This window comes from Microcaecilia unicolor, chromosome 8 (genome assembly GCF_901765095.1).
Source record: "Microcaecilia unicolor chromosome 8, aMicUni1.1, whole genome shotgun sequence".
Lineage (NCBI taxonomy): Eukaryota > Metazoa > Chordata > Amphibia > Gymnophiona > Siphonopidae > Microcaecilia > Microcaecilia unicolor.
The window spans coordinates 4,720,680-4,742,593 of NC_044038.1; the positions used below are offsets into that span (position 1 = coordinate 4,720,680).

A 21,914-nucleotide genomic window follows, 5' to 3' on the forward strand; every position below is an offset into this window, starting at 1 on the left:
GTATAAGCACATACTCGGTCCCAGCCCGAGGCTCGAGTGTCGCCGGCGCATGGGAGCCACACCCACGGGGAGCAGCATCTCATGTCTGGACTGAAGGGGCAGACATACTTGTGGTCCTTAACGTATGCCTCTCGCCAACTCTGGCTACCACACTTGCGAGACCAAGGGTGCTTGTCCATGGCGGCACAGACGTCGAAGGTGAGGGTTGCTACAGTTTGGATGCCACCGACAAGGATACGAGTAGAATTAATGTAATACAGAATGCCATCTCCCTCGACTCCCGGAGGTCCGGCCACATACGCAGGGAGTCCTACGCTGAGGGTGACATTGTAGTATCTTGGTTTGGTAGGGCTGTGGCAGATAGTGAGATTTCCTTGGAGGCATCTGTGGAACTGTTGGAGGCCATTCGGAGTGATGAGGGCACAAGTCGGGAGAAACTGGCAATCGCCTTCCGGGGGCTGCGTCTGGTGAATGAGGGTAGTGACTAGGTGATATCCTCCCTCTATACGGTGGCGCACGAGGCGCAAACATTCAGTGCAATTCAGGCTCAAGGGGTAATAGCTCGGGACTGAGCAAAGGAGGAGTAGTAGGCTCAGCATCATATATGCGGTGGAAGGTATCCGAGCCTTTGCAGCAAGAAGATGATAAGGCCCACGATTATGGCTGCGATAAAGAGAGAGCCAAAAACGCAGTGGGTCCAGAAACTGAGTTCCTGTTGCTGGGCAGGCATGAATCTGGTGGTCACGTCTTTCTTAGAGTCAGCCGTAATGGAGCGTCAGGATGTTGGTGCGCAGTCCAACGCTTCAGGGAGCTGCTAGTGGGAGCAGCAGGCTTCAATCGGGTCCAATGTATCCACACTGGGCTTCCTGCAATTTTAACAGCGGTGGAGGTCGTTAGGAGAACAAGGGAGGGCCCCTTCCATTTTGGCTTTAGGCAGTCAGATTCATCCCACTCTTTTACCCAAACCTCGTCTCCCACCCTGAACCTGTGCGTAGGATTGGTGAGGACCAAGGGAGCTACTCTTTCAGTGTACTGCTGGATGTCTTGCACTACCTGGTGTAAGGCTCTCATCTGTTTCACTAAGGAACTCTCACCCTGTATCTGCAAGGAGTCGGGAAAGGAGGGTAGTGGTGGTGGCCTAGCATACATCATCTCGTAGGGAGTAAGGCCGGTAGCCTTGGGGGTACACCTAAGATGCAGCAAGGCCAGTGGAAGCAGGTCGGGCCATTTGGCTTTTGCTTCTTGGCATAGCTTGGCTAGCTGGTTCTTCAGGGATCGGTTAGCCCTCTCCACTACTCCACTGCTTTGGGGTCTCCAGGCACAATGCAACTTCCAATCGAGGCCCAGTCTGGTACTGAGCTGTTGTGTTACTTCGCTAGCGAAGGCGGGACCGTTGTCAGAGTTTATTTGCTTGGGGAGGCCGTATCTGGGTAGGATTTGATGAAGCAGTAGGGAGGTAACTTCTTTAGCCATTTCCGTTCTAGTAGGCTGGGCTTCAATCCATCCGGTGTAGGTACACACGGCGACGAGGATAGCTTTGTAGCCGCGCGCCGGGGGCATGTGTGTGAAGTCAATCTGGCACACGTGGAAAGGGCTGGTGCCTCGGAGAACATGTCCTGGCATAGGGCCGGGCCCCGTTCGAGGGTTGTTCCGGGCACAAGTCGCGCATCGGCTGGAAGCGTTTTTGGTCCACAGGGATAGTTTGTTGATGTAGTAGGTCTTTTCAAGTAAGCGCCCCAGGGCGTCCCTTCCCAGATGGGTGCGGTCGTGAGCCTCCTTGGCCACCGTCCAGGCCAAGGCTTCGGGTATCCATATGCGCCCATCCTGTAGTATCCACCAGCCATTGCGTGACTGTAGACCCTCTTGTTGGGCCCATTCCGTTTCTTGGGGGGTGTAGATAGGGGTCTCCGTAGGGAGCTGGACGACGAGTACGGGGTCAGGAGGGTGAGAGGAGTAGGGGAGCTGACTTGCCCTTTTTGCAGCGTCGTCTGCCCGCTGATTTCCCCGGGCGATAGGGTCTGTTCTTCCAGTGTGGGCCCTGCAGTGCATCACAGCCACCTTCTTCGGCTTCCATACCGACTCGAGTAATTGGCAGATCTCAGCGGCATTTGCAAGTCCTTTCCCTTCTGCTGTCAAAAATCCCCTCTCCTTGTACAAGGCTCCGTGCACCTGGAGGGTGAGGAAAGCGTATTTGGAGTCGGTGTAAATGTTAACAACTTTTCCTTCAGCCCACAGGAGGGCTCTGGTGAGGGCGATTAGCTCCGCTTTCTGGGCTGATGTTCCGGGTGTCAGAGCCATAGCCTCGATCACATGGTCCTCAGATACCACCGCATAGCCAGCTCTTCGAATTCCCTCTATCACCTGGCTGCTTCCATCGGTAAAAAGGGTGATGCCCCCTTGCCAGGGTTGATCCTTCAGGTCAGGTCTGCTCGAGTGCACAGTGGCCATTACCTCTTCGCAGTCGTGGAGTGGTGGTTCAGGGGCCGGAAGGAGGGTGGCAGGATTGAGGTTGGTCGTGTCCAGGATCCGCACCTCCGGATTTTCGCACAGGAGGGCTTGGTATTTGACCAATCGGGAGTTGGTCATCCATCTGGGTCCGTGGCTCTCGAGTAGGCCGCGGATGGTGTGGGGTGTGGTCACAAAAAGTGTTTGGCCGAATGTGAGTTTATTGGCCTCGTGTATCAGGAGACAAGCAGCCGCAATGCTGCGTAGGCAGCCCGGCCATCCTCGTGCCACGTTGTCCATGCTCTTGGAGAGGTATGCTACAGGGCGTTGCCAGGTACCGACCAGTTGGGTAAGGACTCCAAGTGCCAATCCCTTCTTTTCGTCGATGAACAAGTAGAACGGCTTAGTCACATCTGGCAGTCCGAGCGCTGGTGGGGCCACAAGGGCCTCCTTGAGGTCCTGAAGGGCTTTCAGTTCGTGTTTCTCCCACTGGAGATTTTGGCCCTCGAGTTCAGGTCCTTTCAGTTTGGCGTACAAACTGTGGGTCAGGATGGCAAAATTGATGATCCAAATGCGGCAATATCCAGCGGCTCCGAGGAGTGCCCGTAGTTCCTTCTTATTTGCAGGAGTGGGTTGGTTGCGGATGGCTTGGGTTCGGGGGATACCGAGCCTTCGGGTGCCTTCTCGGAGGCGAAACCCCAGATACTCGACTTCGATCTCGCATATCTGTGCCTTCTTGCGACTGGCCCGGTACCCCTGGGCTTCCAGGGTTTTCAAGAGGTAAAGGGTGGCTTCTGCACAGTCCGTGTACGTCTCACGGGCCACCAACAGGTCATCCACGTATTGGACGACCGGCCCGTACTCGTCTTGGTACGTTTTCAGGTCCTGGGCAAGCTGGTCACCAAAGAGGGTGGGGGAGTTCTTGAACCCCTGAGGAAGCTGGGTCCATGTATATTGCTGCTTGGTTCCCGTCTGTAAGTCTTCCCACGTGAAGGCAAACAACTTTTGGCTGTCAACAGCAAGAGGGATGGAGAAGAAGGCGTCCTTCAAATCAATGACACTGTACCACTTGGTCTGAGATGGCACTTGGGCCAGGATGGAGTATGGGTTTGGTACGAGGGCAACTATGTCGGCTACCTGGTTGTTGACTTTCCTCAGGTCCTGGACGGGTCTGTACTCGGATGTTCCTGGCTTCTTAACGGGCAACAATGGGGTGTTCCATGCGGATCTGATTGGTTTAAGGACTCCCTGTTGAAGGAGTTTCTGTAAATGTGTGTGCATACTATGCCGGGCTGCATAGGGGATGTGGTATTGTCCTTGGTTGACAACTTGAGCATTTGGTTTGAGCTCAATCCAGATGGGGATAGCGTTTACGGCCAGTCCGCCGGGGTTCAATTCCGCCCATACATCAGGCACTTCATCCATTATGGCCCGCCTCTGCTGGGCGAAAGGGGTGTTCTGGTCGTAACGGCAGTCGCCGGGTCCCACAGTTGGGGGAGCGTGTAGTCTCCATTCTTCTCTTACTGGACAGATAAGTGTTACTGGCCGATCTTCAAAGCGAGCTTCCACTTCACCCGTAGTCTTGAACTTTAGGGTGGCCTGGAGCTTACAGAGTAAGTCTCGACCAATCAAGGGGACCGGGCACCCAGGGATGTGTATGAACTGATGGGACACCATCGTCCCTCCGATCTGGACTTGGCGCTCTTTGAGGAGGGGGGCCGCAAGGGATTTCCCGGAGGCTCCCACAATTGGTATAGTTTCTTTCGTGGCTGGGGCTATGGCAGTGGTGATAACAGATCGCTGGGCCCCTGTGTCTAGTAAGGCCTTCATAGATTCTGTCCCCACCCGAATTTCCACCAGAGGGTCAGTGGGGACTTTGCCCTCCCGGTTTCTTCATGCTGTGCCGTCTCGGGTAGCGTCCACAGCCATCTGCCATTCCCTCCGGTCATCCCGTCCTCTCTCTCTTCGGCCCCTTCCCCGGCCTCGCCTAGGGGCCCCCGTGCGGTCGCCGGTCTCCTCCTCTCTCTGCCGGTCCCATGATTCCTCTTCTCTCGGGTTGTCCCGTATCTCCTCTGGACAATCAGCCCACCAGTGTCCTTCTTGTCGGCAATTTGCACACTGGTTACGCCCTATGGGGGACCGCGTTCCTCTTGTTCTCCTGCCCCTCCCCTTTGGTCTAGACCTCATTCGTTCTTCCAACACCGTAGCCAATACATCTGCCTTCTCCCGCATCCGTCTGGTCGATTCCTTCCGGGCCTCCACCTTCTCCTCCTGGTCGCGATATCCGAACACGCGATCAGCTATAGCTTTCAGTTGGCTTAGGCTCATCCCTTCGAACCCCTCCGTTCTCTGTAGTTTTCTTCGTATATCCGGTGCTGACTGGCTAACAAAACTCATAACCACGGTTGGGAGGTTCTTAGGGTCCTCGGGATTTATCGGGCTGTGCCTCCTAAATGCTTCCATAAGTCGTTCAAGGAAGTCCCCTGGACTCTCCTCCTTTTGTTGGACTACACTGTGGATTTTTCCCATGTTGGTAACCTTCTGCTTCCCCTTCTTTAAGGCGGCCAGGTACGCCTGTTGGTATCGGCGGATAAAGGTTTGGCCTTCGGCGGTTCGGTAATCCCACGTGGGGGCAGCGATGGGTGCCTCCGTTTCTAGTAGGTTCTGTAAATTGGCATGGGCCGGATTCGCATCCCGGATGGCTTGCTCCATATTTTGTTGTAAAAGTCGGCGTTCTTCAGAGGTCAGGATGTGGGCGCTCAACTGCCTAAGGTCGGCCCAAGTTGGATTGTAGCTGTATATAATGCCTTCCACCAGCTCTATCAGCTGCTCGGGTTTCTGGTCGTAGGACGGCCCATGGAATTTCCAGTTATACAAATCGGCACTTGAGAAGGGAACGTGACTATAGACTGTTGATTCGATTGGCTGGCCCCCCCCCTCTGCCGGGTTAGGGGTATAGGTGGTGGACTGTCGGACTGGGAATAAGTGAGAGGTTCCCCCTTTTCGGCTGGACGGAAGGGCCTGTTGCGGACTCGATTGGGGGAACCGAGTAATGTTCTTCACAACCCGTGTACTCTTCCGTGTGGTTGCGAGGCCAGGTGACTCAGGTGAGGCTGGGCGGGACGTCTCCCCGGCATCCGACTCTGACCCGGAAGTCTCGGCGTCAGCGGGGCCTTCTGCTAGGCCCGTAAGGTCAGGGTACATAGGAGCATAGGGCGGCGGCGCGACGTCGTCTTCGTATGCTTCCGCCGTAGCAAGTATCGGGGCTTTTGGAGGCTTCTTCTCGGCCAAACCCTGAACTTTCCCTGCGGTCTTCTTTGGGGGTTTTTTTCTAGAAAGTGTGTTGGTAGTACTGGGCGTAGTTCCTGCCTTAACTCTGGTAGCAGGGGGCGTGGTCTCAGTGGCTTCAGTGCTAGGGGCGGTAGGCCGTATGGGGGCGGTCCCTGCGGCCTTCGGGACGGCAGCGGTTGCCGAGCTTTGGAGAGCGAAGGCATGGGTCGGCAGGGTTCTAAGTTTGGTTTTCCGGCCTTTTCTCTGCTTTACCAACATAAGGGCGGCCTTTTCTACCTTCCGTTGGGCCCAGGCCGGCGGATCCCGGACTACGTCCAACCACGCTTCTATGTATGGAATGTCCTCGGGACAGCCTGGGTTTCCCTCAATTATAACAATATTCATGACCGCCGCCACTTTGTCATACTCGAATGACCCTTCCGGGGGCCATCCAGCAACTCCTAGCCCTGGCCACATAAATTGACATCTCTGTATCATCCCGGCCCTGCTACATTTATCTAGGTCGAACACTTCGCTAAAGTGTTCCGTCATTAAATCTAACGGTGAAGACCCACCCCCGCCCATCCTAACCTGAGTGCCAAAGGACAGGTGACGGACAAAGGGGGAAAGGGGAGGTGGAGGAGTAAGGGGTCTCGTTCCACCAGACACAGAAGGGTCAACACTCGGCCTGACCAGGACGCGGTCGCCCGGCCTGGAACTGCAAGCCCACTCACACACTTTCATACGCCACAAGAAACCCCCCCGTTCGTTCGCCGCTCGGTTTCGTCGCCGGAGCCTAGTGAGTTTCGGGACCTAGTCGGATACCAATAGTCCGTATTAGTCACTGGCTAAAAGAGGGTGATCACGCCTCTTCTTCGGTCCTTACTGGGCCGGTCACTACGTAGAGTATACTCGCCTGTCCGCCGGGGTCGCAGGCCGCGCCGTCGTGCGCTTCTCCCTGAAATGGAAAAAGGTGCCTTGTCGGAACCACACAGCCCCCTCCACAGTCAGGCGGAGTGGATCGGCCCTCCTCCGGGAGATGGACGCTGAAATCAGCGGTGGCCACTCACCACCTCCTCGGGTGGGAATCGATGACCCGATCCGACTGCAGTGGGGGAGGGGAAGAATATAATCCGATTCCCCTTTCTACTTCTGTCCCATCTGGGTCGCCAATGAAACAGGTGGGAAATCAGGAGACGAAAGGCAAATTTGGTTCCAAACAAGGCAACTTTATTGCTAGCAAGTGAACAGCACCGAGTAGCCTCGGGACACTGTGTGTCATAAATCATCTGACACTTACATTTATACTTCCCTACTGGGCCTGCGCATTTGGCCCCTTACACGTCATACCTGTCATGCGCAGTAAACATTTGTAGTTCTTACAGTACAAAATTGTAGTCCCAGTACGTACACACGTCATAACACTGAAATGATACTGGCAAGAAAAATGAAACTTAGCAGCTTATTCTGTACACACACAATGCTCCTTTCTAGCACAGGAGATAAGGTGCGGCTCAGGAATGCAGGGGGGGGGTGTCAGCACCCTCCAAGGTTGCCTATTCAGATGGCGTTGCTACGTGCAAGCTGGTCTTGTATAGGCCTTGCAAACTACTGTTACAAGCTATATATCCAATAGCCCTGCATTCTGTCTGTACATTAGTAAACAGCAAACTTGTCTTGTTAGTAAACAGTAAAACTGGATAAGGCACAAATGTCCAGTGCAGTAATAAGGTGTGGCCAAATAGCCAAAAGCAGAGGTAGAGTGCATAAGTAAAAGTCCATCAGTAGGCACAAAACATGAGGTTGTCCTGTTGCTCAGTAGTATTCAGGTAGTACCGGCGTTCCACTCCTTCACTTTGATCAAGTATATAATATCACGTTCATTGTTGATTTAGATCTTGAATTGATAACAAATGTGACTATTGGGCAGACTGGATGGACCATTCAGGTCTTTATCTGCCATCACTTACTATGTTACTATGATAGGGATAGGAGATGGCATGGACGGGGCAGATTGGAGAGACCATTTTTCTCTATTACTGTATTTAATAATCCAGATTGCTGCAATTTAACCTATACATGTGCATTATAATTAGCCTGAAGTGCTGTGATTCGATTGGTATCTAGGGTCAGTGCTCAGGACCTTCTCACCCTGGCCCTCGATTCGCTACGCTGTCTGCCAGTGACTAATGGTTGGTTGTTGCTAACTTGCTGATGGTTACTTTGATTTAGAAAGTTAAGCTTTCTGTTGCCGACAGCGCTGCCTGTCAAATTCATTAGCAGAAGCCGTGAGGGTTGGACAGACTACTTGAAGTTCAGATGCGAATCGAAGTCGGTGCTATTTTGGTTAGTAGGGTTATTTATTTATTTGTTACATTTGTATCCCACATTTTACCAACTATTTGTAGGCTCAATTTGATGAAACTGATTCTTTTGTAGGGGGTTTATATTCCAAGATATTGAGTTTGTCAACTTGTGTGTTTTGCATTTTATATTATTATTTGTTGTTATTGAATGCTCTAATGTGTGTTTATTAAAGTGTTTCGTTTGTATTGTGATGACATTATCATATTTCTGTTATGGTTATTCTACTGTGCTGTTACGTTTTTATATTTCTGATACTAGATCATATTAATCCTTTCTAGGATTCAATTTTCCATCTCTAAGTTTTATCTCATTGATTGTCTTTGTATTTATAGGGAAGAAAGGGGGGATGGGACTTGATACGTCACCTTTCTGTGGTTGGAGTCAACGCAATTTATATATTATATACGGGTACTTATTTTGTACCTGGGGCAATGGAGGGTTAAGCGACTTGCCCAGAGTCACAAGGTTCTGCTGTGGGAATCGAACCTGCCTCCCTGGTTCTTAGGCCACAGCACTGACCATTAGGCCACGCTTCCATTCCAATTATGCCCATATTTGGTCATTTTCTATTCTTAAGCTGTTAAAAAAAAAATGTACGTTTTTACGCAAGGTGAATATCTGGCTTTTATTTAAATGCTGTGGCCGTGGAGTTAAGTACTGACCTGTACATTAGCTGTTTATATTGCTGCAGTGTTTTCCTTGCTCTCTCAGATACAGATTCCAGTAGGACACTGCTTTAGACATGTGGACAGGAACTATCTGTGACAATTTGTGTCAAGTCATATCTTCCCCAAATGAGAGATTTTTTTCCATTAATTTTCTTCTGCTTTTGAAAATACAAATGTCTCAACATTTCCAACAGTCTTTTTATTACTAAGTACTTTATTGGTGGCTGCATATGTAATGTACCTCCAGCTCTATCCATGACATGACACTAATTATGTGGCTTAATGTTTTTGTTCTAGAAAGTGTTTTGTGGTCACGAATGCACCGTCACAAATTTGAAGTTTGCACTGAAAGTGGAGCCAGACAATGAGGCTGTGAAAGAGAAGCTCACTTGGGCCAAGGTGAGGATTGGGTTCTGGTCTGCCTCTTTTAACCGTGAAGCTTGCTGGGATGGAGGGGTGGGTGTCGCTGAGAGAAGTGCAGTGCGCTGTGTTTGATGTTCATCCACCAGTGCCTGGTGGTTTGTGTGAGGCTTAAAGCAACAGAAGAAGCCAGAGGAAACAGGATCTCTTGCACAGTTTGAGAACGCTGTCTTTGAGATTTTTTAGTTCATTTCTTCACCCTCTTAGGGCTGTCGTGCAGTTAATGGTTGTCAGCAGAACTGGCTGGCAGTCTCTGTGCCTCTAACAGAAGCCTTATTTTCTTTGATATTCTCTATTGCGTTATGTCATGCTCATGCAAGCTCTAGAGGCGAGTTGCCATTGGTGGTGTTTTCTGGAGAAAGCTGCAGGCTCAGTTAAAGACCAGCATAAGGTGTCCATCTGAAGAAGGGACCAGTGAGGTCTCTGAAGCTCATTTTCCAAATGTGTTTTGGTGATCTTTAAAGTGAATTAACATTTTACCTGTGACACTTGCACCAGTTTCCATAGTAAAAAGATGTACATAACGACACTCAGCTGCACCTGCTGATTGACTAAAACTACACATGTGCTCTTGAAGATACAAAAAGTGCATGCGGTGTTGTGATCCTTGCTCCCAGGAACACTTCCCCAAACTAGGACAAAAGCACATCGTGAAACTGCCTACTTGTGCTCACATACAGGGTAGGCAGCTTTGAGACACATCCATTTACATGGGTAAAATGCTTAAACATTGCCAGCATTCAGTTTGCACTATCATGAAGTGTATTTTAGAGCATAGGAAGTGCTAATAGTCTAAACCCTGCAATGCTCTTTGGAGCCCACACTGATATCAGGGGACAGGGTCTCTTCTTAGCTGGTGGCTTGTGTTTGCCGCTTTGTTTTTTTTCCAGAGCCTTCAGTAACTGCCCTGTAAGGGAACGCCATTGAAGACTGTCCTTTTGACTTCCGTCTGTGGTTTATTTCCAGGCTCGAGATGACGAGGACTTACCCACTGTGCCTTCTACGCTGGAAGACGAATTTGATTACAACCCTTTCATGAGAATAACGTGAGTACTGCTCGCTGGACGGAGCCTGCTGTAGTTGAGGTCCCTTGATAGATTTATTAGTCTTCAGAGAAATTATGATGACCATATCATATCAACGTTATGAATATATTTGTTGGCTGCTGAGTCTACGCACCAGGGGCATAGCTATGTGGGGCCACAGGGGCCTGGGCCCCCCTGCTGATGACTGTCTCGAATCCACCCTCCGCCGCCGCCACCAACAACAACCCGCCATCGCCTACCTTTGCTGGTGGGGGACCCCAATCCCCGCCAGCCGAGGTCATCTTCTTCCCAATCCCGCGCAAGGCTTCGTTCTAGGACGTCAGACTCACAGAAACAGAACGAAGCCTTGCAAGGCTGTTCTGTTTCTGTGAGTCTGACGGACGTCAGACTAGAACGAAGCCTTGCGTGGGATTTGGAAGAAGAGGACCTCGGGGGTTGGGGTCCCCCGCCAGCAAAGGTAGGCAATGGCGTGTTGTTGGCGGCGGGAGGGGGTTGAGAGGGTCGTTGGTGGTGGGGGGTTGGCGGCGCCGGGGGGGGGGGCCTAAAATGTGCCCCCTCACCTCGGGCTCTGGACCCCCCTCCCGCCCGCTGAAGTCTGGCTACGCCCCTGCTACACACTAGATAGAAGGGGTTCTGAAGTCAAAATCTTGGTAGCCGCATGGCTGCTATGAGATTTATTTATTTATTATATAACTTAATACACTGCTGAAAACCCAAATGGATATTAAAAGGGAAAAACTAAGGGGCCTTTTTACTAAGCCTCGTAGGCGCCTACGCCTGGCCAACACGCGTCAGTTGTGAGTTACCACCCGGCTACCGCAGTAATTTCATTTTTGACCAGCATGTGACATAATTTTTCATTTTCTGGCACGTGGGCAGTAATCAGCATTTTACGCACATAGACCGCGTGAGACCTTACCGCTAGGTCAATGGATGGCAGTAAGGTCTCAAACCCAAAATGGACGCGTGGCAATTTTTCATTTTGCCGCGCAGCCATTTTCATCAAAAAATTAAAAAAGGCATTTTTTTTTTTTACAGGTGCGCTGAAAAATGATTCTGCGTACATCCATAACGCACGCCTACACTACCGCAGGCCATTTTTCAGTGAGCCTTTGTAAAAGGGCCCCTTAGACAAATAAAATTAAAGCCACAAAAGAGCTGCATATGCAGAAAGCAGACCACATGGTGGATTCCAGTTTAATGCGAAACCAAGAAGGAACAAGAAGTAGCCTGACTGGAAAGGTCTTGGAACTGTGTGGCTGCAGAAGGAATGGTGAAGCCGTCAGTATAACATGGTAATCGGGTAGTAAATGCCTTAAAAGCCAAGACCAGCACCTTAAACTTAATCCCGGCTGTGACAGGTGGCTAGTGTACTCTTTTTGGCAATGGCTTGACGTGATCCTAACTTTTAGCAAATCTCTCTTATCGTCCCCCTTCTCCTCCACCGCTAACTCCAGACTTCGTTCCTTATGCCTGGAACCGACTTCCTGAGCCCATCTCTACCTGTTTTTAAATCTATGCTGAAAACCCACCTTTTCACTACTGCCTTTGGCTCCTAACCCTACTCATTTGCCCTCCTTCTCTCCTGTTCCTCTTTACCAGTAATTCCCTTGCCCGTAAATGACTTGTCTGTCTGTTTTTACCTAGATTGTAAGCTCTTTGAGCAGGGACTGTCTCTGTGTGTCTCATGTTCAGCGCTGCATATGCCTGGTAGCGCTATACAAATGTTAGTAGTAGTAGCATGATACAACAAATAACACCTTCTAGACCTACTCTGATCTCTGCTGCTTTCACTAATGAGCCTGGTTATTAGAGGAGAGAGTTGGGGATTTAAAGACTATGTGGTTGCCAGTAATTCTGACTCTTCCCTGGTGATCTATTAGAGAGAGAATAGATCTTATTACATCTTGTTGCAGTGTTGCTACACATGAACTGTGAGAATAGCATTTCTCTGTAGTGGTTTCAGCATGTGGCAGCCCTCCAACCTAAAGTCTGGCCAGGGAGTGCAGCATTTCACCCTGTACCTACAGCCAGTGGCGTAGCTACTGGGGGGCCACGGGGGCCTGGGCCCTCTCAAACTGTTTCCGGGGCCCCAACCCCCACCAGCTAAGGCATTTGTCCTGCACTGGTCTTACATTGCTGGCGCCCTGTCCTGTTTTTCAGCGCCGTGCACGCTCGTTTTAATGAAACTGAGCATGCGGCCCAAAATGTCCCGTTCCCCCCCCCCCCCCCCCGGTCAAAGTCTGGCTACGCCCCTGCCTATAGCCCTCGTGTCTTAGTGTTGCTACTACTACTAGTACTACTTATCGTTTCTATAGCGCTACAAGGCATACGCAGCGCTGTACACCATACACAAAAGACAGTCCTTGCTCAAAGAGCTTAAAATCTAGATAAAAGACAGGTAAACAGAACAATTAAGGGTAAGAGAATGAAGAGGTGAGGATAAAGGACAGGGTAAGTGAGTTAGGAGTCAAAAGCAGTGGTAAAGAGGTGGGTTTTGAATTTGGACTTGAAAACGGCTAAAGACGGGGCCAGACGTACAGGCTCGGGAAGTCTATTCCAGGCGTGAGGTGCAGCGAGATAAAAGGAACGGAGTCTTGAATTAGCAGTAGAGGAGAAATGCTACCATGTTGTCCTGATACAAAATGCTTTGCAGTGCTTAGCATAGTAGCCTGAGGGATTTTGAAATCTGTCTTCTCCATTTGTTACTTTCTTTGTCTTGCTTTAGCGATGTCAAATAACATAACTGCGTAAAATACTTTCATTTCTAACTAATCTATTTTTGAATTGCAGAGAAGAATCTGTGCAGAAGTTTACCGGTCAGACTGATCCTGTGGAAGTGATGGCTGCACTCCGGACAATGAAGGACAATTTCAAAAAGCCAAAAGAGACTCTGCCGGCCCCTGTGCGGCTGGCTTTGGAGTGGGGGCTTTTTCGCCCTTGAGCTTTGGGGAGAAGGACAGCAGTTGCTGCCACGCTCTGAAATGACAACACAGCGTACGTTGATTTATTCATTCTGTTCAGGTCGCTGTCCATCTTTAGGCAGAAATGGGTTTTGTAAGATGTAGCAGTGTAACTCTTGGAAGTAGATCTTTCACTGGTGCTGTTTCCAATAGTGGCCAATCCAGGTCACAAATACCTGGCAAGATCCCAAAAAAGTGCAATTTCCTCCACGACCCTCCAGACCGGTCAAGACGCATGGGTTATGTCCTCCTACCAGCAGAGGGAGACTGAGAAACACTGAGCTTTTGAATACTGTATATATAACCTGTGCAGTACATCCACTAGCCAGTATTTTCTCAGTCTCAGCAGAGGTAGATGGACAGCCTGTGCAGTCTTCAATAGTCTGGTGAGGTAGTTTGATTATTCAGTTGAGGAGTTTCCTCTCTTATTGCCTAAGTTATTAGTTTAGACTACTCCCTGTACGTGGTAAAAAAAAAAAAAAAAAAAGTGCTTCGGGGCCCTGGGTCCGGTGGGGCCCAGTATTTCCCCCTGGGGTGTTACACCTGTGTTCAGGTCCCTCCCCCTGTGCTGCTCTCCTTGGAGATGCTGGCAGCGTTGTGCCTCGGCTGCTTTCTATGATTGTAGCCTTGAGAGCCCCCCACTTTTCAGCTGCCAGACAGAAAGAGAGAAAGGAAGAGAAATTGGGTGATATTTCTTTAAGAGCCGTCTGAGGCTTTATGTAGATAGGAACGGACGGCAGGTTCGTTTCCTATCGATAGCGAAAGAGAGCAGAGCGATTCTTGTTGGGGGGAAGCTGTGAGAGACAGCGTGTGCGCCGCTCAGCACAGCGGGTGGTGTGCTTCGAGGGCATGGCAGGCAAACTGCTCCGCTGTCGCGCGTGCTCGCGCCGAGGCATAGAAGCGCCGGGAGGCCAGTGCCGTTTGTGCGGCGAACCAAAGCAGGCCTCGCCGATGGCGGCACCCCCGGTGTTGGTTGCGGAGGCCCCAGCTAGTTCGGGGGCATCGGGGACAGCAGGAGCACCGGCAGGGACGGTTTCAACAAATTTAGTTTTGGCGGGAACGGCCGCCATTTTGGATTCCGCGCGTCCCGCGGAATCAGCTGTTTTTGGCCCTGCTGCTCCCGGATCGGCTCCGAAGGGGGTGCCTGAGGGTACAGGAGGCGTTGGTTTTCCTCCGGATTTTGTTTGGACCCTTTTTCAAGCCTGGAAGGCTGGTCCCCCATCTTTAGGGGAGGGGGCTAGTGCGGCGCTGGCGAAGAGGCCCCGGTTTGAGTGGGATGACGAGGAGGGGTTCTCCCCGGTAGGATCCGAAGGTGTTTTCAGTGATATTGGGGACCCTGAGGGGCTTGAGGGGCCTCAGGATCAGGAGTTGGTGGTCCCGGGGGAGGATCCCTCTGTAGTGCGGATTTTTCACAGGGAGGAGCTTGCGGAGCTCATTGAGCAGATTTCTTCCACCCTCAAGTTTGATCAGCCAGAGGCGGTTTTGGGGGAGGTTAGACAGGTGGATCCCTTGGTGAAGGGGATTCAGCGGCAGGCTAGGTCCTTTCCCATGAATAAGGACATCCGGGATATGGTGTTTCAAGAGTGGCATTCGCCGGATTCTCCCTGTAAAGTGTCTAAAGCTATGTCGAGACTGTACCCGCTCCCACAGGAAGATAGAGATACCTTTAAGGCTCCCACAGTGGATGCAGTGGTGACAGCAGTTACAAAAGCCACGGCTATACCGGTGGACGGGGGGACTGCTCTCCGTGATCCCCAGGATAGGAGACTTGAGTCCTTCCTCAAGCGGAGTTTTGATCTGTCGGCCCTGGCCCTGCAAGCCTCGATTTGTGGGGGGCTAGTTGCGCGGGCGTGTTTCCGTTGGGCCGAGAAACTGCTGGATGATTCGGTGGAGGTTGGGACCTCAGGGGTACAGGAATTGGCCAAATTGGAAATGGGATCGTCCTTTTTGGCTGATGCGCTTTATGATTTGCTCCGTGCTTCGGCCAAGAATATGGCTATGCTGGTGGGGGCACGTAGGGCACTGTGGTTGCGAGGTTGGGTCGCTGACGCGGCCTCCAAAGCTAAGCTTTGTTCGCTTCCTTTTAAGGGGTCCATGCTGTTTGGGGAGGATTTGGATAAGTTGGTGCGTGGACTCAGCGATGCCAAGGCCCCTCGGCTTCCGGATTTTCGTCCAAAAGGGGCGTCCAGGGGTACTTCCTCCCGAGGCAGGTTTAAGGAGGCTCGCCGGTATAGGCCCGGGAGGACTAGTGGGCCCTTTAGAGGTCGGTTCTTTCAGAGAACTCAGTCCTTTCGGGGGAATCGGCGCGGAGGGCGCGATTTTTCCGCGGGAGGACAGGTTTCGGGGCGTAGTTCGCAATGAAGGTGTTCGGGCCCAGGCTCTGGTTCGGGTAGGGGCTCGGCTGAGTCTGTTTTACCAGGACTGGGCCCAAATCACATCGGATCAGTGGGTCCTCGAAGTGGTGCGAGACGGGTACGCTCTGGAGTTCGACGGCTCGCCTCCCGAAAGGTTTCTGGAGTCCCCTTGTCATTCAAGGCTCAAGCGGGCAGCGGTGCGAGACACTCTGGCTCGTTTGATCAGTCTGGGGGCGGTGGTACCTGTTCCCGCCGCTCAACGCCGCTTGGGCTGCTATTCAATTTATTTTGTAGTCCCAAAGAAGGAGGACGCCTTTCGGCCTATCTTAGATCTGAAGGCAGTCAATGCGGCTCTCAGAGTCCCCTCTTTTCGCATGGAGACATTGAGGTCGGTCATTGTCGCGGTGCAGGAGGGGGAGTTTCTCACGTCCTTGGATCTGACGGAGGCTTATCTACACATCCCTATTCGGGCCGCTCATCAGCGATTTCTGCGCTTTGCGGTTTTGGGAAAGCATTTTCAGTTTTGTGCTCTGCCTTTCGGTTTAGCAACGGCTCCTCGAACCTTTTCCAAGATCATGGTGGTAGTGGCGGCAGCCTTGCGGAAGCAGGGGATTCTGGTGCACCCGTACCTGGACGATTGGTTGATTCGGGCCAAGTCCCAGTCGGAGAGCGAGGTGTCTACTGCTCGAGTGGTGCAGTTTCTTCAGTCTCTGGGCTGGGTAGTGAACTTTGGCAAGAGTCACCTGGTGCCGTCGCAGTCGCTGGAGTACCTGGGGGTTCTATTCGATACCAGGAACGGTCGGGTCTTCCTGCCGGGCCCCCGAATTCGCAAGTTGCAGGGTCAGATTCGTCTATTTATGTCAGAGGCGGCTCCGACGGCCCGGGAGTATCTGCAAGTCCTGGGGTTAATGGCGGCCACCATAGAGGTAGTTCCGTGGGCTCGGGCGCATATGCGGCAGTTGCAGTCAGCTCTTCTTCGTCGGTGGGCGCCCCTGTCGCAGGAGTTGGATGTCCGCCTTCAGCTGCCGGTAGCCCCACGCCTCAGTCTCCAGTGGTGGCTAGATCCAGGCAATCTGGAAAAGGGAATGCCGTTGGAGGCTCCGCAGTGGGTGGTTCTCGTCACAGACGCCAGTCTTCAGGGCTGGGGAGCTCATTGTCTCGGTCAGGTAGCTCAAGGACGCTGGTCTCAGGTAGAAGCTCAGTGGTCCATCAATCGTCTGGAAACCAGGGCCATTCGACTAGCGCTTCAGGCGTTTCAAAGTGTGCTGATGCAGAAAGCAGTCAGGGTGTTTTGCGACAACGCCACCGCCGTGGCTTATGTCAACCGTCAGGGGGGCACAAAGAGTCAGGCGGTCGCGGAGGAGGCGGCGCTGTTGTGTCAATGGGCGGAGGTCCATCTGCTAGCGCTCTCCGCGGCGCATGTGGCTGGAGTAGACAACGTGGAGGCAGATTACCTAAGCAGGCATGCTCTAGACCCCGGAGAGTGGTCGCTTCATCGGTCGGTGTTCAATCGCATTGTGGCGGTCTGGGGACTTCCCGTGATGGACCTGATGGCAACGGCCCGCAATACTCAGGTTCAGAGGTTTTTCAGTCGTCGGAGGGATCCTCGGGCGGAAGGCATAGATGCGCTTCTAATGCCGTGGCCGCAGGAGTTACTGTATGTGTTTCCCCCATGGCCGTTGGTCGGTCGGGTGATTCAGCGCATCGCTCGGCACCCCGGACGAGTGATCTTGTTAGCCCCGAATTGGCCACGTCGGCCGTGGTACGGAGATCTGGTGCGGTTGGCGATAGCGGATCCTCTGCCATTGTCAGATTCAGGGGTGTTGTGTCAGGGACCGATAGTTATGCCAGATCCGGATCGGTTCTCGCTTACGGCCTGGCTCTTGAGAGGCACAGGTTAAGGAAGAAAGGTTTTTCGTCCAGAGTGATTGATACAATGTTGAGCTCGCGTAGGCAGTCCACTTCGTTGGCGTATGTCCGGGTCTGGAGAGTATTTGAGCATTGGTGTGCAGTTAGGCAGGTTCTTCCCTTTCGGGCGTCGGTGACAGATGTCTTGGAGTTTTTACAGGATGGTATGGACAGGGGTTTGGCCTTGTCCTCTTTGAAGGTGCAGGTGGCGGCTTTGTCGTGTTTCCGTGGGAAGCTCCAGGGAAAGTCGTTAGCTTCTAGTCCTGATGTGGTTCGTTTTTTGAAGGGTGTTAAGTTACTGCGCCCGCCCCGGCGGCGGTTGGTGCCTCCGTGGGATTTGAATCTCGTTTTGGAGGCTTTGGTGAGGCCGCCGTTTGAGCCCTTGGTTTCTGTTTCAGATAAGGATCTGTCCCTAAAGACGGTGTTCTTGGTGGCTATTACTTCAGCCCGTCGAGTGTCAGAACTTCAGGCTTTGTCGTGTAGAGAGCCCTTTTTGGTTTTTTCTAAGGAGAAGGTTTCGTTGCGCCCGGTGCCGTCCTTTGTGCCCAAGGTGGTTTCAGAGTTTCATGTGAATCAAGTGATTTCTTTGCCAGTGTTGGGTGACTTGGCGGGGGATGCGGAGCAGCGTCGACTGGCCAAGTTGGATGTGCGTAGAGTCTTGCGCTGTTACGTTTCCAGAACTCGACACTATAGGCTTTCTGATCGTTTGTTCGTTCTCCATGGTGGTGCAAGAAAGGGCGCGGCAGCTTCCAAAGCTACGATAGCTAGATGGTTGAAGGAGTCCATTGCTTCGGCGTATTTGCTGAAGGGCCGCGTGGTCCCTAAGGAATTTTCGGCTCATTCTACCAGGGGAATGGCGACCTCCTGGGCGGAGAGTAGTATGATTCCTCCGTTAGATATTTGTCGAGCGGCGGTTTGGTCGTCATTGCATTCCTTTGTTAAACATTACAGGATTGATGTGCATGCCAAGGATGAGGCAGGTTTTGGGGCTGCAGTGTTGACCTCTGGCCTACGTGGATCCCGCCCTTAGGATCTTACTGCTTGGGTACGTCCCATGCGTCTTGACCGGTCTGGAGGGTCGTGGAGGAAGGTGAAATTAGATCTTACCTGCTAATTTTCTTTCCTCTAGACCCTCCAGACCGGTCAAGGCCCGCCCTGTCTGTACTGTAGGCCAGGAGGTCGGTTTGTCTGTTGTTCTATCTTGGCAGCTGTTGAGTGTGGTTTCTATGGTTTCAGACTTTGTTTGTATAAGTCTGGTCAGGTGTGACCGTGTTTATTAGTCCACCTGTGGAAGCACACACAATTCAAAGGACACAATGAAAGATATGAAGACAGTGTCCAGTTGACAGTGACCACGTACGGGGTTGTTAGTTCTAGTTGATGTTTTTGGTTTCTCTGCTTTGTCAGGGTTATACTGGCTAGTGGATGTACTGCACAGGTTATATATACAGTATTCAAAAGCTCAGTGTTTCTCAGTCTCCCTCTGCTGGTAGGAGGACATAACCCATGCGTCTTGACCGGTCTGGAGGGTCTAGAGGAAAGAAAATTAGCAGGTAAGATCTAATTTCACCACATTTTATGCTGCTTATCCCAGAAATAAGCAGTGGATTTTCCCCAAGTCCAATTTAATAATGGTCTATGGACCTTTTTTAAACTTTGCTAAGCTAACTGCCTTTACCACATTCTCTGGCAACAAATTCCACAGAAAAAGGCCTCTGTCAGCACAGAGAGGTGACAGGGGTTCATGAAATTTGTGTTAAGTGGATTAACCCTAAAGAAGAAGTAAACAAGCTGGATTAGGGAATAGAGTGCTGGCACCTTTGCAGGTTTTCACAAACATGTCGTATACATACAGAGAAACATATAGCAGCTACTTCCCTGTGACCATCAAACTGTTTTTGGAAGCAAAATGATTCTGTGTCTCCGCGAACAATAACATTTTAAGTCTAAAAGTCAATAGTGGACGCATAATTCTTTGACGTCAATATTTAAGCCACTTTCAGCCATGGAACTGTGCTCGTTGGATATTAGGTATTCTTGGTGTAAGTTAAATAACTTTTACCTACATTTCGTGAAGGGATTTAGAGCGGGGGGAAACAAATATAAGCGGAATTTAGGCCAGAAAACAGGCCTGCGGTAAAAGCAGGCTCAAATCTCGGTGGGTTGGGGTTTTTTTCCCGGATGTTATTGGTAGAAAAGCTGTTCATGGCAGTTTGGTTATTACCTTTTTTGACTCTGCTTCCTCTTGAAGCTTCACTGAGTGATAAAACCTGTATCTAAAGCCTTTGAGATGAAGGAAGACTTGCACATACCTCTACTGCTTAAAGTATTGATCTGAGTTCAAGGGTTAAGTGGAGGAGTGGCCTAGTGGTTAGGCTGGTGGACTTTGGTCCTAGGGAACTGAGGAACTGAGTTTGATTCCCGTCACAGGCAGCTCCTTGTGACTCTGGGCAAGTCACTTAACCCTCCATTGCCTGCCATGAGTGGGAAAGCACGGGGTACAAATGTAACAAAAAAAAAAAAAGTAAGAAGCCTGACTGCTTGTAGGAGCTGGGCTGCTGCTGCTCAGAACTGTCTGTTGTTGAAGAAACATAATGACAAAACATCTGTTTTCCAGAGGTTGGACGCTGAATCTGAGATGAAGAGGAAGGCTCATCTGCGTTGCTGCTGAATTCACCAACATTAACCAGTGCTCTGCTGCATTTTGCACCGATGTGCTGCCTTCATTTGGGAAATACACTTGAAATCACATTAAGGTTGAGATTTTTAATTAATGTAACATTTGCACTAAATTTAGACAACTGTCTAAACACAAATAACCCAGATCTGCAGTCACCAGATCCTGTATAGGCCTTTGCAAGTATGTGTATTCAGAAGGGTAATAAAATCTGCTTTGTACCTTGGCGGATTCTATGTATAATGCAAGAATGTTATGAAAAAGTAAAAGGTTGGACAGATTGTGAAAGCAGTTGGAACACATCCTGGCCCGGATATTCATTCGGTGGTGTTTTGCTTGTACTCTGCACTAACTGAACGGAAGCGTGGTCCAAAGGGCTGCCTTTTATGAAATTGCACCATGATATACTTTATACAGAGGCTGCTTTCTAGGCATTCCCAGGGGTGTTAGGTCCAAGGCACGTTCACCCTTCCTCAGTCCAATGTTCTTTTATAAACTGAGTACTCATGTCAAGTGCATGCACACACGTCACACCTGGTTTGGCATAGGTATAAATTTGTTCATTGGCATTTGTGTGCTGTTGGAGCTGAATGTGGGAACCTATTTTATTAAGGCACATGGCCTTCAGGAGGGGTTTTGTTATATAATCAGGCTCATTTTCAGTACATCAAGCTATCCTCGTAGTCAGTCCTCTGCAGCTGTCATTCTGGCAGAGTTTCCCTTTGAAAACATAGCTCCTGTGCATAGAATTGGGTTTGTTTGCATGGGAGCAGGTTCAAAGTATGTAAAGATATTTGAACATTAAATCTCCGTGCTTATTCACAAACTTCTGACCCCCCCCCCCCCCCCCTTCCTCTCCCTTCCCTTACCACCAGCTATCTTTGTGGCAAAAACTATTCTTTTTACATGGACCAATGTGTGCATCTCCCATACAGATATCTTATTGCCCCCTTTTCTGTTTTAAATCTTTGGTGCTGTCACATAAACCCATCATGACTTCTCCTTTCCTCACAGGAGATGGGGCACATTGAGAGAAATATTTGAGGAGTTATTTTTAAACAGCTCCTTTGGTGCTTATGCAAACAGGCTTCTACAATGACCCCCCCCCAAATAGCACCCAGGTACTATTGCACAAATTAACATCTGCTGTGAAAGTGTAAATGTGTGTATGTGCAAACACTATGCTTCCCCTCCTCCCCCGCATGGGGAGGGTGTGTAAACTCTGTCAGTGTATTAGATGTGTATTTATACTCCCCCAGCAATAAAGGCCGTTTTCCAGGTTCGTCATTTGCTGAAACAGCTGCCTAAAATTACCTCCTAGTATGTAAGTTAGACTGGTCTGCAGCGTTGAAAGAGGGGTAACTGGAACGGAACACACTGAGTGATGTCCTCATGGTTGCTGATCCCACTACCTATTACAAGATTAATGAATTTTTTTTGTAATTGCTAAATACGTGGAATGTAAAGTAATGCAAGCTTTTTGGATAACACAGCTTTCTATGGCGCAAACACTGTAACTCTTTGCAGAAATAAACCTGCTTAATATATGGTTTAAGTGAAATTGTTTTTAATTTGTTCTTTGTGCTTTTCATACCATTACTGTTCGTTTGAGGTGTGTTGCAGGTTTACCCTGCTAAACGTATTGAAGTGTTTTGTAATTTGAGGGAGAAACATACTCCATGCTGACTCAGCCCGAGGCTCATTGACCCGTCTCTGACAGTGTCCAGTCCATTAGAAAATAAGAAGAGCTGAGTCAGCTTCGTGGCCAGTTCAGGACCCTCTCAATCCAATAAGCT

The 21,914-nt window shown here is 50.6% G+C and overlaps 1 protein-coding gene across 9 annotated transcripts in view; it reads left to right on the top strand.

Annotated features, from left to right (window-relative positions):
- The window catches only part of HAGHL (hydroxyacylglutathione hydrolase like), a 39,560-nt gene extending 17,881 nt beyond the window's left edge, over positions 1–21,679 (top strand). For all 9 annotated transcript variants that reach the window (XM_030212329.1, XM_030212321.1, XM_030212322.1 and 6 more), the window contains 4 exons: positions 9,048–9,149; positions 10,137–10,216; positions 13,010–13,213; positions 20,059–21,679. In XM_030212329.1, coding sequence (XP_030068189.1) covers positions 9,048–9,149; positions 10,137–10,216; positions 13,010–13,160 — 333 coding nt within the window. In that variant the 3' untranslated portion in view covers positions 13,161–13,213; positions 20,059–21,679. The remainder of the gene's footprint in view (positions 1–9,047; positions 9,150–10,136; positions 10,217–13,009; positions 13,214–20,058) is intronic.
- Positions 21,680–21,914: the final 235 nt, after the last annotated feature.